Source organism: Sphaeramia orbicularis, chromosome 15 (genome assembly GCF_902148855.1).
Source record: "Sphaeramia orbicularis chromosome 15, fSphaOr1.1, whole genome shotgun sequence".
In the NCBI taxonomy this organism is placed as follows: domain Eukaryota; kingdom Metazoa; phylum Chordata; class Actinopteri; order Kurtiformes; family Apogonidae; genus Sphaeramia; species Sphaeramia orbicularis.
In genome coordinates, this window is record NC_043971.1 from 12,617,291 (window position 1) to 12,634,093 (window position 16,803).

Consider the following 16,803-nt stretch of genomic DNA (forward strand, 5'->3'; position numbering starts at 1 on the left):
TGACCTGACATTAACACAGGACCGAACGCTGCAGTTGCTGAATGTTTTCAGGGTTTGTCTGTTGTACGTCTGGCTCCGTTATTACCACGATTTAATGGTTGCGATCTCTGGCTGTAGAAAATGCATCTCGACAGCTTGTCCACTCTAATATTTGGCCGAGTGGGTCTTTTCAGTCTCTTGAGGGGGAGCCGGGGTGTAGACGCCCTCTCCCCTCTCGTATAAACCCGTTTATTCCCGTGTGTATTTGTGTGTTTGTAAAGGCTCGCGTCGTTTCTGTCTGTGGGAGTTTGAGCTGTGTATTTTACGTGCTTACTGGAATCCAGACATATTGCTTTGCTTGTGGATCATCGTTCCGCTAAACTCGGGGCCTCTCCGCTCCTCGACCGTGCATTGATGTTGATCCGATATCGCTGTTGAGATAAACGCAACTATAAACAAAGCAGACGGAGGGAAGATTGCTCTCTGCGTTCCAGTCTAAGCCTTTTAGTTTATCTCCACTCTGTGTCAGCTCCCCTCTCTTCTCTCTATGACTGATCCAAATCTATGTTACTGAACATGTAGGAAATGTGTTTTTCTTCAGAAAGCAGCTCAAAGATAATTCCTCTGGTCTTTGTAAGTACTTGCGTAAGGACTTATGTGCCAACAGGTTCCTCTGAAGGTGTAAAAAAAAACACATATTCCCGTTAAACATTATTTTTACTAATGGAATGGAATACATAGAACATCTGGAGGGTAGACTTTTTCCAAGGAGACCTGAGGTTCTTTATTTTGTACTTATAACTTGTTGAATTTGTGTCGGTTACACAGTAAATAAAGTAAGAGGAAAAAGAAAGAAGGAAAAAAAAAAATTCCTTCGCCGTCTTTGTGTTTTATTCTTCTTTGTTTAACATGGCTGATGTTCACACAACTACGAGAAAACACTCATGAGCAGGTCTTTTCTCTTACACCTCTCTTCTCCTCTTTGAGCTTTACCCATTTTACTTATCTAATCTGCTCCAACACGACCTCTGACCTTTGTCCTCTAGGCTGCACAGATTCTCAGCACAGAGGAGCAGATATCTACAACCTTGTACTTGCACATTTAAGATTCTTTTTTTTTTTTGTAATTGTCAGTAGGGGTGCACTGATTCCGATATGAGAATCAGGCATTGGCTCCAATACTCAGTGTGTGTATTTGTACAGGGTGACCCTAAAAAATGGGAATTTTTGAAGTGCGTATTGGCAGACATGAGCAAGTGGCAGCACTGCGAGACAGTGACCTTGAGCAAGTAAACACACCCCCATTTTAGTAACCATTGGCGGCTGTGCGAGAATTGTTCAGTAACCGTGTGATCTCAAGATTCGGTAACGTTCCCTGGCCCCCTAGATCGCCAGATTTGTCCGTTTGTGATTTTTTCTTGTGGGGCTATCTCAAGAGTAAAGTGTACACGACTCGACCAAGAACTCTGGATGAATTAAAACAGAGAATTCAGGATGAAATTCACAGTATCCCAGCTGAGATGTTGCAGCGGTCAATGAGGAATCTCAACAGCAGATTTCAAGAATGCATTCGTACAGGAGGACACCATCTACAGGAAGTAATTTTTATAAAATGAAAATTCCATCATTGTTTCTAAAATGGCATGGTTTAAGGTTTCAGTTACTATGGATAAAATATTTTTCTTCCATCACTCTTGGTTTTATTGGATTGTTAAAAAGTTCCCGTTTTTTTGTGTCACCCTGTACTTGTACTCGTATAAGTAATCCGATACAACTGCACCGATACCACTTACAGCCGTGTGACATTCACAGTTCAGTGCATCAGGTACGCGGCGGTGGAATAATGTGTGGGGAGTGTCGAGATTTTTCAAAATAAATGACGGTGATAAAAGTAACGCTGACAGCAAGTAACGTTAAAGACACAGATGAATATGGATGCAGCGTTCTGTCCGTCCTAATCTTATCAATACATGTAAATAATTAGTGTAAAATACACTTTGTCGTCTTTTCATGGTCATCAGATATGACCCATTTGGATATTCAGAGGCTCCGTAGTGAACGTGAAAACACTGTCATCTTCTACAACATCGATTCACCAGTAAAACCCATGGAGTTGGATCAATGACAGTGGATGGAGGCGCGTAGTTTATGATCAGTTAATGAGAGATTTTGCTGAAAAAGTCACTTTTTCTTCAGTTTTTTCTATTTTTGCTATAATAATGCTCAACTTTACTCTGAGCTTTTATGGACATCTACATGATTAGTAAATTAAATGTCGTAAAATATGTATCTGATGTCACAATCAGGCATTTTTACTTTGATAGAGCTAATGGTTATTATTAGTTGAACATTAGCATCCATGCAAGCTGACCACATTATTTTCTTTACCAGAGATCATGTGCAGTTACTCACTCTTCATGTGAATGTGTATCAGGTTTCAGAGGTGAGGTATGTATCATATTTAGGTGGTTTTAGAGTGTATTCACAGGTCAAAAACACACTCATGACTCATCCTCTCACCAGGGCAATGCCTGCACCTCACTTGAACCGTGTTGAGACCATGTGTACATTTGTAAAGAATTAATGACCGTAGTGACTTGGGCTGTATGCAATGTCTTCAGTCTTGTGATCATGTGCTTGGCAGAGCAGAGCAGTTCCCTTTAGGACTGACTCGATTTAGAATGGCAAAGTTAAATAAAAAACATTTATTACCCCTGAGGCTGAATGGCGGTTGCAGCAGGGAGACCGCCGGGGCTAAATATAAAGTTTGTTGTTTTATTAACACTTCTGGATGTGTATGTGTGTATACATATGCACAAACACACGTAATGGAAGCGTTGAGCATCATCTAAAGGACTATTTGTTGGTAGTAGCAAATAGAAAGGCCTGATTTGTTTGGTCTGGGCGATTTGGCAAGTGACTATGTCCGTAGCAGACGTCCACAGTTTGGCACTTGCTCTATCATGTCTCCTAATGTGTTTTTCTTATCACAGTATTTAGTTTGGAAATAAAGGGAGAGAATATGAGGGGAAAAGGCAGGAAATTAAACAGAAAAATAGGATCAGTGGCCCTGTATCTCACTGGCATTTTCTATCAAGAATCAATAACTACTTGAATTTCTGAGGTTGTCAGGTTCTGGCACTAAGTTAGAGTCCTGTGGTTTTGATGCAGGAGATCAGTCTCCCAATAGAAGTGGGTGGTACTTTCATCTAAGGATAACTCATTTACTTAAATGAAAGTCCATATATGATTTCCTATTGGTAACTATACTGATATCTGTAATCATTTCCATGGTAGGTCCAAGTCCATATATGACTTCCTATCAATGCTCAATAGTAACTATACTGATGTCTGTAACCATTTCCATTTTATAAGCCATCAAAAATATGGCTCATTATTTAAAAAAAATAATAAAAAAATAAAAAACCTAAGGTCCTCAAAACTTTGAACAAATTTCGTAGACATTGTCTCAAGAAAGCTACATAGAAAATTTTAAATTAATCCAAAAAGTAGTTCTCTGAGAAGAAGATAGTTGAAATCTAGACATTGTTGACCTTGATTTTGACCCTTCAAGGTCACTCAAGGTCAAAGGTCATGGACCCAAGTGAAAGTTCATAATTGACTTCCTATCAGTGCAAAATAATCACTATACTGATATCTGTAACCATTTACATGTTATAAGCCATCAAAATAGGGCCTAGAATAGGTAAAGGCAAATGTTTAAAATTTTGGAAAAAAAATTGTAAAAAATTCAAAAATCTAAATTTCTCAAAACTTTGAACAAATTTTGTAGATATTGCCTCAAGGAAGCTACACAAAAAAGGAAATTAATCCAAGCTATAGTTTCTGAGAAGCTTGTTGAAATGAAGACACTGGTGACCATGAGTTTGACCGTTCAAGGTCACTCAAGGTCAAAGGTCATGTACCCAAATGAAAGTCCACATATGACTTCCTATCAGTGCTCAGTAGTAACTATATTTATATCTATCACCATTTCCATGTTATAAACCATCATAATATGGCCCATTATAAGTAAAGGCAAATGTTTAATATTTCAGAAATTCATAAAAAAATGCAAATATCTAAATTTCTCAAAACTGAACACACTTTGTAGACATTGTCCCAAGGAAGCTAGATATAGAATTTTAAATGAATCCTGGTATGATTCATCGTGTTTTGATCTCAGTGGGACTGTATCTGGTTAAATAAAGGCCTAATGATAAAATGAATTTAAAAAATTCCAACCAGTAGTTTTGTTTTGCCTTCACAATAGCTAAAAATCACATTGGATCACAGTGAGTTCACTTCTATGACTAGATATTCCTCCTATCTTTTAACAGAAGTGGTTGATACATTGACCTTTAAGACCCAAGCCTGTGTGTTGTGTAAAACTTCTGCAGTATTTTACCTTCTGTCCAATTCTTAGGATGTATTTTTTATTTAAGACCACGTTTCCAAATGCCTTTCCATCCGTTTCCACTACCTTTTGTTCTTGACGTAAGTGAAAGCAGTGTCTCTGCTTGGTCTTGTTCTAAAGAAAAGTACCCCATTAACCAGAAATACCTTAGCATGAGTTCACCACCCACCCACCATCTGCTTTTGCAAGAAATGTTGAAACTTTCATTTTCAATTTGGGGGGGACAGAGTTATGAGTCAGTGTCTACTGGCATCTTTTTAGTCCCGTGGTGTTTTAGTCATGAAGCGTGTGCTCTATTCTCAACTAAAACCTTAATACACTTTGAAAGCAGTGACCAAAGCCGGAGGTGAACTGTTTTTGTTTCATGGGAGTTAATGTGATATTGTTTTAGGATCAGTGTGGAATGGGCTAATGTCTCAGAGGACGTCTTTTAGGAACTGCTTTTAAAACAGTGCAAGGTCTGGAGAAAGACAGCAGAGTTGCATTTTGGAAACTGTTAAATTAATCTATTTTGCATAAACTCTCTGTTCTGTTTCTTATTTTGACCATTCTTGTTTTAAGACAGGGGTGTCAAACTCATTTGAGTACAGGGGCTACATTCAGCAAAATATGATCTAAAGTGGGCCGGACCAGTAAAATAATATAAATACTAGGATAGGAACTTATAAATAATGTCAACTCCAAAGTTTTTTCTGTGTTTTTGAGTGAAAAAAGTAAAATTCCATAATGAAAATGTTTATATCTACAAACTTTACTTGAACATAACATGAAAAAATATGAACCTGAAAATTCTTAAGGAAAATAAGTGCAATTTTTACAATATTGCACCTTAGTTTATCATTTATACATGTGAATCACAGCTTACAGATCACAGTGGATCTGCAAAAACACAGAACATGTAGTAACAGGCAGAAAATTGGTACAATTCCAAATACTTCTTTTAAGACATTTCAGGTTGTTCATATTTGTTTGGGTTATTCACATTTTTTGTAAAGGGCTAGTCTGTAAATGTACACATTTTTGTGTAATTTTACTTTTTTTTACACTACAACAAAGAGGAAAAAATAGTTTTTTTCATTATTTATAGGTTATAATGATAGTATTTTACTGGTCTGACCCACTTTAGATTGAATTGACCTAAAATGATTCTAACATCCTTGATTGTTAATATCATCAGTGTAATTTTTGCCAGGGGCCGGACTGGACCCTGTGGCAGGCCGGATTTGGCCCCCGGGCCGCATGTTTGACATCTGTGTTTTAAGACGTCTATTAACTGCTGTAAAAGCTATTGCAGGTTTGTTTTCAGGTCTCTGTGAGTAATCTCAGACATGGATGTGGTGTTGCTGGTGGAAACATGTGACACTACATGATCAGTATGACAAACTATCAAATTAATTATTGGAGTTGGAAAATACAGAGTCCAAGTACAATCAACCTTTGTACTGTGACATCAGTCGTTTTCTTTGGCTGGTCTGGTTCATAAAGGATTTCCTGTATTTTGTTATTTGCACCTAAAGCAAAATACACTCACAAATGCAGTTACATCCATAATTGTGCCACATTTTGTTGTTTTTCATTTCATTTTTAACCTTTATTTAACCAGGAAAGACTCAATTAGGAAATAATCATCATGATTTATCTGATTACAAATTTTAACGCAGTTAATCCATCTGCAGCACAGAATGACTCTGAACGTCTCTGCTAATGCATTTTGTTCAGTTTGTTCAAGTAGAGTTAGCGTCACACATGAACAAATGGTCAGTTGATCCGGTAGTGACTGGCAGCAGAACCAGCCCATAAAGATGGAAGACACTAAACAGCATGTTGGTCCTTTGGATGGAAATATGGGACAAAAAACCCCAAGACAGAACAGTCGACCGACATAAAATATTATACACACTCTGCAGGAAGGAGGTGCCTTATCACCGAAGCACTTCCAGCTTTAAATATCACATTAACACGAAGCATACGTTAGTCAGGGATTCTGCTAGCACTTCAGCTAACACATCACCCAGCTTGCAGCAAACACGTTAAGTGCATATATATTCCCTTCTTTCTTGAGTCTGCTCATGCAAAATGAAACATGATTAATATAGATTAAAAATGAATAATATTTAATTGTGATTGATCGAAATTAATCTGCAGCAACCCTTTGATTAATCTGATTAAAATTTCTAATTGTGTGACAGCCCTAATAAATATATAAGAGCCTGGCCAGAATGAACATCAGCACAGTTAACCCTCTGGTATCCGTGTGATTATGCACACTTAGCACTTCATGTTACAAAAGGTTTTATTATTTTCAACAATTTACACTAGGTTACAATTCAAAAGCTGTTAATTTTTGCATGATTTTTAAAATTCTGGGCAGCAACTAAATTTTGCACACTGTGTACTTTTAATTTATTGAGTTATCCCCTACTGAAAGTACCACCCACTTCTATTGGGAGATTGATTTCCTGCATCAAGACCACAGAACTCTAACATAGCAGCAGAACCTGACAACCTCACAAATTCAAGTAGTTATTGATACTTGACTGGTCCATTGGTCCTATTTTTATTTATCAGTAGGGAGTGTCATCATTTGTTACGTCCCAGCCTAGGGGGTTAACCAAGACACACAAAATATGCTCCCTTTTTCCTTCCCCAACTCCAAAGCACAATGCCAGACCAGACAACTACAGTCCAACATCATTTATTTATGTAACTTAAAAAAGTTCAGGGAGGGCTCTTCCAAAACAACAAACAAAACCATCTTCGAAGTCAAAGTAAATTCCCATTTCAAAAACAAATTCATGAAAATACAATACAATAAACTAACCTCATTCCCTAAACCAAAAACAGGAGAAAAATGTATAAAACAAAGAGCCACCCCCCCCTACCAGAAATCTGGACTGTGATTACTATTTACATATATGTCCAAAGGGAAAGAACTACAAAACAGATAGACATTAGAAAAATGAGTGCTGGCCACCAGGAACACACACGGAAACATCTCCGTTCAACAGAGATTGTTCTATCAGGTAACAGGTAAAAGGTAAGGCAAGGAAACAATAATAAGATAAACTCGTCTGAAATGTGAAATGGGTTTGGCTGAAAGAAAATTTAGGTTTTGTATATACTACTAGGTACTAATACTATATTGACTTGGTTAAATAGAATTGCATTACTAAAAAGAGACTAAGAGAATGTTCATTGACTAAAACTAGACTAGAATATCATCAGTTTTCGTCAGCTACAACTAGACTAAAATGTTATCAGTTTTCGTGTACTAAAACTACACTAAAATGTCATCAGTTTTCGTCAACTAAAACTAGACTAAAATGTCATCAGTTTTCGTCAACTAAAACTAGACTAACATGTCATTAGTTTTCATCGACTAAAACTAGACTAAAATGTCATGAGTGTTCGTCGACTAAAACTACACTAAAATGTCATCAGTTTTCGTCAACTAAAATTAGACTAAAATGTCATCAGTTTTTGTCAACTAAAAGTAGACTAAAATGTCATCAGTTTTCGTCAACTAAAACTAGACTAAAATGTCATCAGTTTTCGTCAGCTAAAACTAGACAAAAATGTCATCAGTTTTCGTCAACTAAAACTAGACTAAAAAGTTATCAGTTTTCGTCAACTAAAACTAGACTAACATGTCATTAGTTTTCATCGACTAAAACTAGACTAAAATGTCATGAGTGTTCGTCAACTAAAACTACACTAAAATGTCATGAGTTTTCGTCGACTAAAATTAGACTAAAATGTCATCAGTTTTCATCAACTAAAACTAGACTAAAATGTCATCAGTTTTTGTCAACTAAAACTTGACAAAAATGTCATCAGTTTTCGTCAACTAAAACTAGACAAAAATGTCATCAGTTTTTGTCAACTAAAACTAGACTAAAAAGTTTTCAGTTTTCGTCAACTAAAACTAGACTAACATGTCATTAGTTTTCATCGACTAAAACTAGACTAAAATGTCATGAGTGTTCGTCAACTAAAACTACACTAAAATGTCATGAGTTTTCGTCGACTAAAATTAGACCAAAATGTTATGAGTGTTCGTCGACTAAAACTACACTAAAATGTCATGAGTTTTCGTCGACTAAAATTAGACTAAAATGTCATCAGTTTTCATCAACTAAAACTAGACTAAAATGTCATCAGTTTTTGTCAACTAAAACTAGACAAAAATGTCATCAGTTTTTGTCAACTAAAACTAGACTAAAAAGTTATCAGTTTTCGTCAACTAAAACTAGACTAACATGTCATTAGTTTTCATCGACTAAAACTAGACTAAAATGTCATGAATGTTCGTCAACTAAAACTACACTAAAATGTCATGAGTTTTCGTCGACTAAAATTAGACTAAAATGTCATCAGTTTTTGTCAACTAAAACTAGACTAACATGTCATTAGTTTTCATCGACTAAAACTAGACTAAAATGTCATGAGTGTTCGTCGACTAAAACTACACTAAAATGTCATCAGTTTTCGTCAACTAAAAGTAGACTAAAATGTCATCAGTTTTTGTCGACTAAAATTAGACTAAAATGTCATGAGTTTTCGTCGACTAAAATTAGACCAAAATGTTATGAGTGTTCGTCGACTAAAACTACACTAAAATGTCATGAGTTTTCGTCGACTAAAATTAGACTAAAATGTCATCAGTTTTCATCAACTAAAACTAGACTAAAATGTCATCAGTTTTTGTCAACTAAAACTAGACAAAAATGTCATCAGTTTTTGTCAACTAAAACTAGACTAAAAAGTTATCAGTTTTCGTCAACTAAAACTAGACTAACATGTCATTAGTTTTCATCGACTAAAACTAGACTAAAATGTCATGAATGTTCGTCAACTAAAACTACACTAAAATGTCATGAGTTTTCGTCGACTAAAATTAGACTAAAATGTCATCAGTTTTTGTCAACTAAAACTAGACTAACATGTCATTAGTTTTCATCGACTAAAACTAGACTAAAATGTCATGAGTGTTCGTCGACTAAAACTACACTAAAATGTCATCAGTTTTCGTCAACTAAAAATAGACTAAAATGTCATCAGTTTTTGTCGACTAAAATTAGACTAAAATGTCATCAGTTTTCATCAACTAAAACTTGACTAAAATGTCATAGTTTTCGTCGACTAAAACTAGACTACAATGTCATCAGTTTTCGTCAACTACAACTAGACTAAAATGTCATCAGTTTTCGTCGACTAAAACTAGACTAAAATAGTCTTGGATAAGTCTGACTAACACTAGCCTAAAATGCTCTGACTTTTAGTCGACTAAAACTTGACTAGACTAAAAGGAGTATGAGTGTGACTAAAATTAATAAAAACTAAAATGACAGCTTGACACAAAGACTAGACTAAAACTAGAATTTAAACAGGCCGCTAAAAACAACACTATTCCGTTGGGAGCTGGGAAGAGACCAAAGAGAGGCCGATCTGCTGCAACCAGTACCATTTTTGACAGCGCATCAATCTGGCTCTGGATATTTCATAAAAAAATTAAATAAAAATACAAATTGTATCTGAAAAAGCAGTTGCATTATGTTTTTTTTTTTTCCTATCAAGACAATTATTTAATGTAAAGAAGCCAAAACATTTACTTTCCTGGGTCTCAGGAGGATATAAAAATACATACACAGAAACAAACCTATTATGACCCAGGCTCATAACGTTTATAATTTTTTGCACTATGGTGTTTCTTACCCATACAGATTAATATATGTCACCTAATTTCTAACCACAAATCTCTACACATGCCACTAAAAGAATTTCTTCTGCCTGTTGGAGAACATTCGCTCTCTTTTTGCATGCCTGTATGTCTGTAAAGCTGGTAAACACTCATCTCTTCCCTCAGGATGACTGGTCGGGAGTTTTTCACCCGCTTCCCGGCCTTGTATCCTTTCCTTCTGAACCAGCTAGAGGAGGCTGCTGCCACCGTGGAGAGGTGAGATCGTCCACACACACTGAACTTCCAACCTTTTCCATTGCTGTTTCACGCTCCTTTAATCCCATTCTAGCTTTAATTATACCTACTTATGAGCTTGTTTGTTTTGGAAGCTGTGAGGATTTGGCAGCTTCCTCCTGTGACCAAAATAAGGGGAAGTTGAATCACATTTTTAAAGCCAAACCAAAGCGTCACCTTCTAAGACGCTTGATTTACTATAGTCGAACACTTTTACTGCTGAATAAACTTAGTATCATGTTGAGGTTTAGTTTGCAGTGGGGAGTTGATTCCACCGAAGTTCATTGGCCTTATCTGAGTGAGCTCAGCCCCAACTCCCTTCTTGGAAGCATTCGAGACATCCAGCTGCTCCCCAGGCGGCCTTATCTTAATATGGATCCAATTAATAGAACACTCTTTTATACCGGCTCTTTCTCAATCCCCCACGCTGCCTTTGACCCTTGTTAAAACATTTGTGTATTTCCCACGGAACCAGATCTCGGCTGTCTGGATTCCCACATGATCGCAGAGTCTATTGCCACCCAAACAGACCGACAGCGCCATACTGTTGTAATCCACAGCAGCACATTTAATGGTTCAGAGAAGTCCAATATTTAAGGTGCAGCTTGTACTTTTGGATATTTGTCTGTTGAAACTGAAATATTACTGAAAATGTGAAGAAATATTACAAAGGCTAAAATTTGCTTAGAGGTCTTATTTCTGTCTTTGTGCATAAGAAATCAATATAAGTGAATCCCCAAAGGAACTTTGTGTTGGTAAATGCAAGTTATGCAAATTTACAGGATTTCAGTTCTGTTGCAACTTGTTGATGGTCATATGAACTATATTTTCAGGTCAAAAATGTCCAGTTTCATCACAATTAATGCTATATTTTTATGTCACAAATGACCAAGTTATATTTGAACTGAATTTACCTGAAAAACAAATATTCTATTCTTTTAGATTCCCCAATTTTTCTTACAAGATTATATACTACATATCACGTTTTACTTTTACAGGTTGCAATATTGCAACCTGTATTGCAACCATTATTGCAAATTTGATTGATTTGATGATTGATTGAATATGGAGTATGGTGCTGATCCATCCTGCTTATGTTACGCCAATACATACATTAAGAATGTCACACGTCACTTTTTAGATCAACAGTTTTCTAATAATAAGCATTTTTATAAAGAAATAACAATTCTATATTGTTATTTACTCTTTAGTATGATGATAAACTATACAATAAATAATTCTGATACTAGTTTTTGCACAGGGATCATTTGTGGAAACAGTGACGTGGCTGCCGAGCAACAGTATGATGGGATCCGTAACAACCATGTCACATCCTGCCACATTTTGTGTTTTTGTGTCAGCTGTTATTGTTTTAGATCCACAATGCTAACATTTATGAATTAGAGGATAATTAGCAATAGTACGTATATAAGTTTATTACGAATAAAGTACTGGTACTGACCAGATCATCATGGGTAATGTCACGTCTGTCCACCAGCAAAAGTTTTCACATACACATGCTGTTCAAAATCCAATATTTTTGAAAATATAGCTTCTACTGTCAAATAATATCAGTAGTCTGTGCACAAATGGATTAGCATTATTTCAACACAGTTCTGTGCATTTCTTACAACTTTTTTTTAGACAAAAATGGCCACCCATTTGACCCCCTAAGTAAATTTTAGCCGACAAGTAAAAATCCGTCACTGCTGTAAAATGCACTGAACAACAATATAACCCTGCGCTATACACGGCTTTCAATTTTATTTCAAAGCAAATGAATGTGCTTTATATAGAAATGACAGATTTACCAACATTACAGCTTTACCGCTAGTCACACAACTTCTTATTTTAGTTCTTAGTTGTATTATTTTTAGCCTTAGAAACAAATACATACATCTTTTAACTCTCAAAGACTACCACTGCCGCCTGCAGCTAAAAATATATGTTATTTTAAAATGATTAATAACTTATGAACCACTAAACCTATCCATAAAGTGGAGTTTCTCAGATATCCAGTGGAATCCCATATGTTTTGTTTGGACATTCAGAGGCTCTGCAGTGAACATATATAATTCATGTTTGGATAAAAAAAAAAAATCTGAACAAGTGCTTCTCAGTTGTGATATAAATTGTCTTTTCACTCTTTTACATGGTCAGTAAACTAAATATACAACATTTCATAGAATAATATTATAGTGACTGGATCAGAAAAGGTGACTTATAGACACAGTATGTGGAAAAAAAAGTATAAATTTGTCCATGAGACTCACACAATTTACAATGACTTGTTATAAATACTATCAAATCCATCCATTCTCAGACAAATCAAATCTATGGGTGTTTCTGAATAGTTCTTGTTACTTAGGAAGATGTAAAATGATGATGCTAAAGAAAGATCAATGCTTTCTTTAGCAGAGGATACACTAGACCAGGGATGTCTAACTCATTTTAGTTCAGGGGCCACATTCAGCTAAATTTGATCTGAAGTGGGCTGAACCAGTAAAATAATAACATAATAATATATAAATAATGTCAACTCCAAACTTTTCTTTATATTTTACAGTGAAAAAAGTAAAATTAAACAATGAAAATGTTTACATCTACAAACTGTCCTTTCAAACAATGTGAATAACTTCAGCAAACTGAAAGAATAAGTGTAATTTTAACAATATTCTGCTTCAGTTTATCATTTCCACATGTTCATTATAACGTACAGATCACAGTGGATCTACAAACACACAAAACATTAGTAACAGGCAGAATATTGTTAAAATTGCACTTATTTTTCTTAAGACATTTCAGGTTTTCAGGGCTCAAAATTAACTTTTTGACCTAGGAGCACTGTGCTCCTAACCCTAAAAAGTTAGGAGCACAGGCTAAAATCTAGGCGCACCACTATTATATAAAAAATTTGGAGAACAAGCAAAACTCTTGGCCATACCAAGTAATATTCCTATATGTATTTAAGCAATGTTAACAACCTAGAATAAAGTATTTGAATAGAGTATGAAAGAAAAAGCTTACACTGACACAGGTGCAAAACAATTGTCAATGTGTGGTATATACTTTAGTTGGTTCTTGGAGAAGAAAGACGAATCACACCATTATTTGCAACAACCAACTTTTTTATTTCATGGCCTAAAGGCCCTTAGTCACTGTGGTCTACACCACGCCTGAAGTCAAGTCTCCTTGACCTGGTGCCCCTTAGTCACTGTGGTCTGCACCACGACGCCTGAAGTCAGGTCTCCTTGACCTGGTGCCAGAGTGTAGGTACTTCCTGACCGCTGGCAGTGCATCGAAGTCATGCAGTGTTGGACCATCCGCAGAGATGCGCACGCGAGGGGGCGGGGACTAGATTTTCCGCTTCAGTCAGCGGGGCGTGGAGCTTGTTTATTTTCAGCTGACGAGTTACTTCTGCAGCCATTATTCTAGGCGCACGTATTAATTTTCGCTCATTTTTTTATTGGCGCACCGTGCGATCGTAATCTCAAAAACAGTCGCACTACCGAAATTCTCAGACCGTAATTCAGTCGCAGTCACGAGCCCTGGGTTTTTCACATTTGTTCAGATTATTCACATTTTTTGTGAAATTATACTTTGTTTTAGTGTAAATAAATGAAAATGTTTATGTTTACAAAGAGAAAAATGTGGAGTTGTGAGTATATACATTACTATGATAGAATTTTACTGGTCTGACCCACTGGAGATTGAATTGATCTGCATGTGAAACCTGAACTAAAATGATTGTTAATTTCTTAATATCTATTTTTGCATTTCATAAATTCATCCCAAGGGCCAGACTGGACCCTTTGGTGGGCCGGATTTGGCCCCCAGGCCGCATGTTTGACACCTGTGCACTAGACCATCCTTTCCCAAAGGGGAGGACGGCCCACAATGATGGCCCACAATTCACTGCAGCGGCAACATCACGAAAACAAACCATCATCATGACTGAGAGGACGCATCTTCACCTTAAGTGTCTCCTATTATGATATAATTTACACCAGGGATGTTCAATCCTGGTCCTTGAGGGCCGCTATCGTGCATATTTTAGATGTTTTCCTCTTCCACCACACCTGAAGGTCATTATCAAACTTCTGCAGAGCTTGATCACAGGCTTCTTATTTGAGTCACTTGTGTTGGAAGAGGGATACATCTAAAACATGCAGGATAGCGGCCCTCGAGGACTGGCTCTGAACACCCCTGATCTACACTTTAACCCTTTCATGCATAAATTATGAGAACCTGAGTCAAGATTTTTTTGAGTGTTTTTATTCCTCCTTAGGCATGAAAAAAAAATTGCGATCGAGTTTTTTTTTCTCTCATGGAGTTGTAAAAATGTCCATGCATTTAATTTTTCAAGTAAAGAAACATGTGCTTAAAACCCAATATCAGAAAGTGAGATGAAAACAATGGAATAAAAACATTTTAATGCTGCTAATCTGGTGTTTTCTCACATTTTAACGTATTCTAATGCTAGTTATTTCTCACGTCATGGAGATAATATGCAAACAAAAAACTTTTTTTTTCTGGCATGTAAATGGAATTATTGTGCTTTTCTTCTGACTAAGATTGTTATGATTCTTGATATTAGTATTATTATGTATGTTTTGCAAGTGCATACATGTTAAATTCCATTGCATGTTCGGAATAATTCGCAAATCAAAAAAAAAAAAAAATCAAATAATTAATTTACACTAATGCATGTTACTGCAGATCAGGTTTATCAAGACGAGCAAAGTTACAGAAATGGTATGAATTACACTGTATGGGATGATGCATAAGTGTCCACTGTGTTGTCTGATATGGAACTGAAACAACAAAATCCATGAATATACAAGAGAACAGCTGTAGAATAACTGTCCACTGTAGTGACCAAGTATGCATGAAAGAGTTAAGCAAATTTTGGTCTGAAATATAAGGAACAGAACTTGTAGTTAGTTTGGATGAGTTAGGTCTTTATTCTCATTTATACTGTTTCCATGCATACCGATACTCATCATTACTCGATTTCTGGAGTTGTCAGATTATTCAAGTCATCATGTAAACAGGATAATCGAGTAGGGTTTATCAAACAACGGCAGTAATCTGATGATGACAGGCAGACTGACACACTTGGATAAAATGTTATTATAGATGTAGGCAGATGATGTTTAATTAAGTAAACTTATGAATAATCATATGTAGGCTAGTAGATTTACAAAGATAATTAATAGCTTTATGCTTATTTTGCATCATTTTACTATTTTAATAGAACTGTGCTGATTCTGGATCCTTTTTTTAGGTCTATTTCTGTTCCGATGTTAATAATGACATCATTGGAATCATTGGAAATCTTAGTTTCCCCACATCTGACCATCCATCTGTTATAAGTCCAGTTGGATTCTTTTAACATCCCTGTGTCTTTTCCTAAGTCCTTATGAATTCTCCTTTCCATCTTGACTTAATTCCATGATGCTTTCCACCAAGATCAAGGAAAAGTGGTTAAAGAAGAGTATGATATATGGAATTAATAAGCATTTATTGTCATTGTGTTTTGAGTATGATGGAATTACAGGTGCCTTCCAAAAACACACAAACAAAACAAGCATATGCCAAAAATAAATAAATGAATGAATAAATAAGTAAAAAACACATTCAATCAACCCATTAATCAAAGAAGGGCAGGAGAAAGTGCATAAAAACTGGACATAGAACTTGTAAGTATTAGATTAAATACTAGTCCATTGTATCACAGTCTGCAGTAATATAATGGGTAACACTTTATAATAAGTACACACTATAAAGCATTAGTTAAGCATTAACAAATACTGAATTCATCATTTATAAAGCACATTTCTGACATGAATACTCATTAATATATGGTTTATCAGCACAGTTATAAATGTTTTACTCGTCATTAATAAGCTCATCTGCAATGTGCTTAATGACTATATTTTCATACTTTATAAATTATGGATTCAGCATTTAAACAATTAGTATTCAGACATGTACTAATGGTTAGTGAGTATGTTAGTGTGCATTTTATACTAACTCACACATTTATTTTCCAATAGATGTCCTATAAACAGTTAATAATACAATAATTCATTATTTCAGGTAGTTTTAAAGCACTTACTACTCATTTATTTAGTCTATGGTGTGAGCTCATCTAAAGTGTGGACTATCTATGCCATATAAAGCATTTACAAATGAGATTTAAAGGTTGGCAAAGCCTAAAGACTCACTCAAGTTTGTTATTCTAACAAAGGAAAGACACAGCACATGAGATTATCAAACAAACTGCATGATTGAATGATGAATGATTGCGATTGATTAGTAAAATCATTATAACTGTGCTTATAAATCATATATTAATGAGTATTCATGTCAGAAATAAGCTTTACTAACAATGAATTGAGTATTTGTTTATGCTTAACTAATGCATCAT

The 16,803-nt window shown here is 35.6% G+C and overlaps 1 protein-coding gene across 1 annotated transcript in view; it reads left to right on the forward strand.

Moving 5' to 3' along the window:
• Window positions 1–16,803, forward strand: part of thada (THADA armadillo repeat containing) — a 285,860-nt gene that overhangs the window by 79,028 nt on the left and 190,029 nt on the right. The window contains exon 27 of the mRNA XM_030156371.1: window positions 10,263–10,352. Coding sequence (XP_030012231.1) covers window positions 10,263–10,352 — 90 coding nt within the window. The remainder of the gene's footprint in view (window positions 1–10,262; window positions 10,353–16,803) is intronic.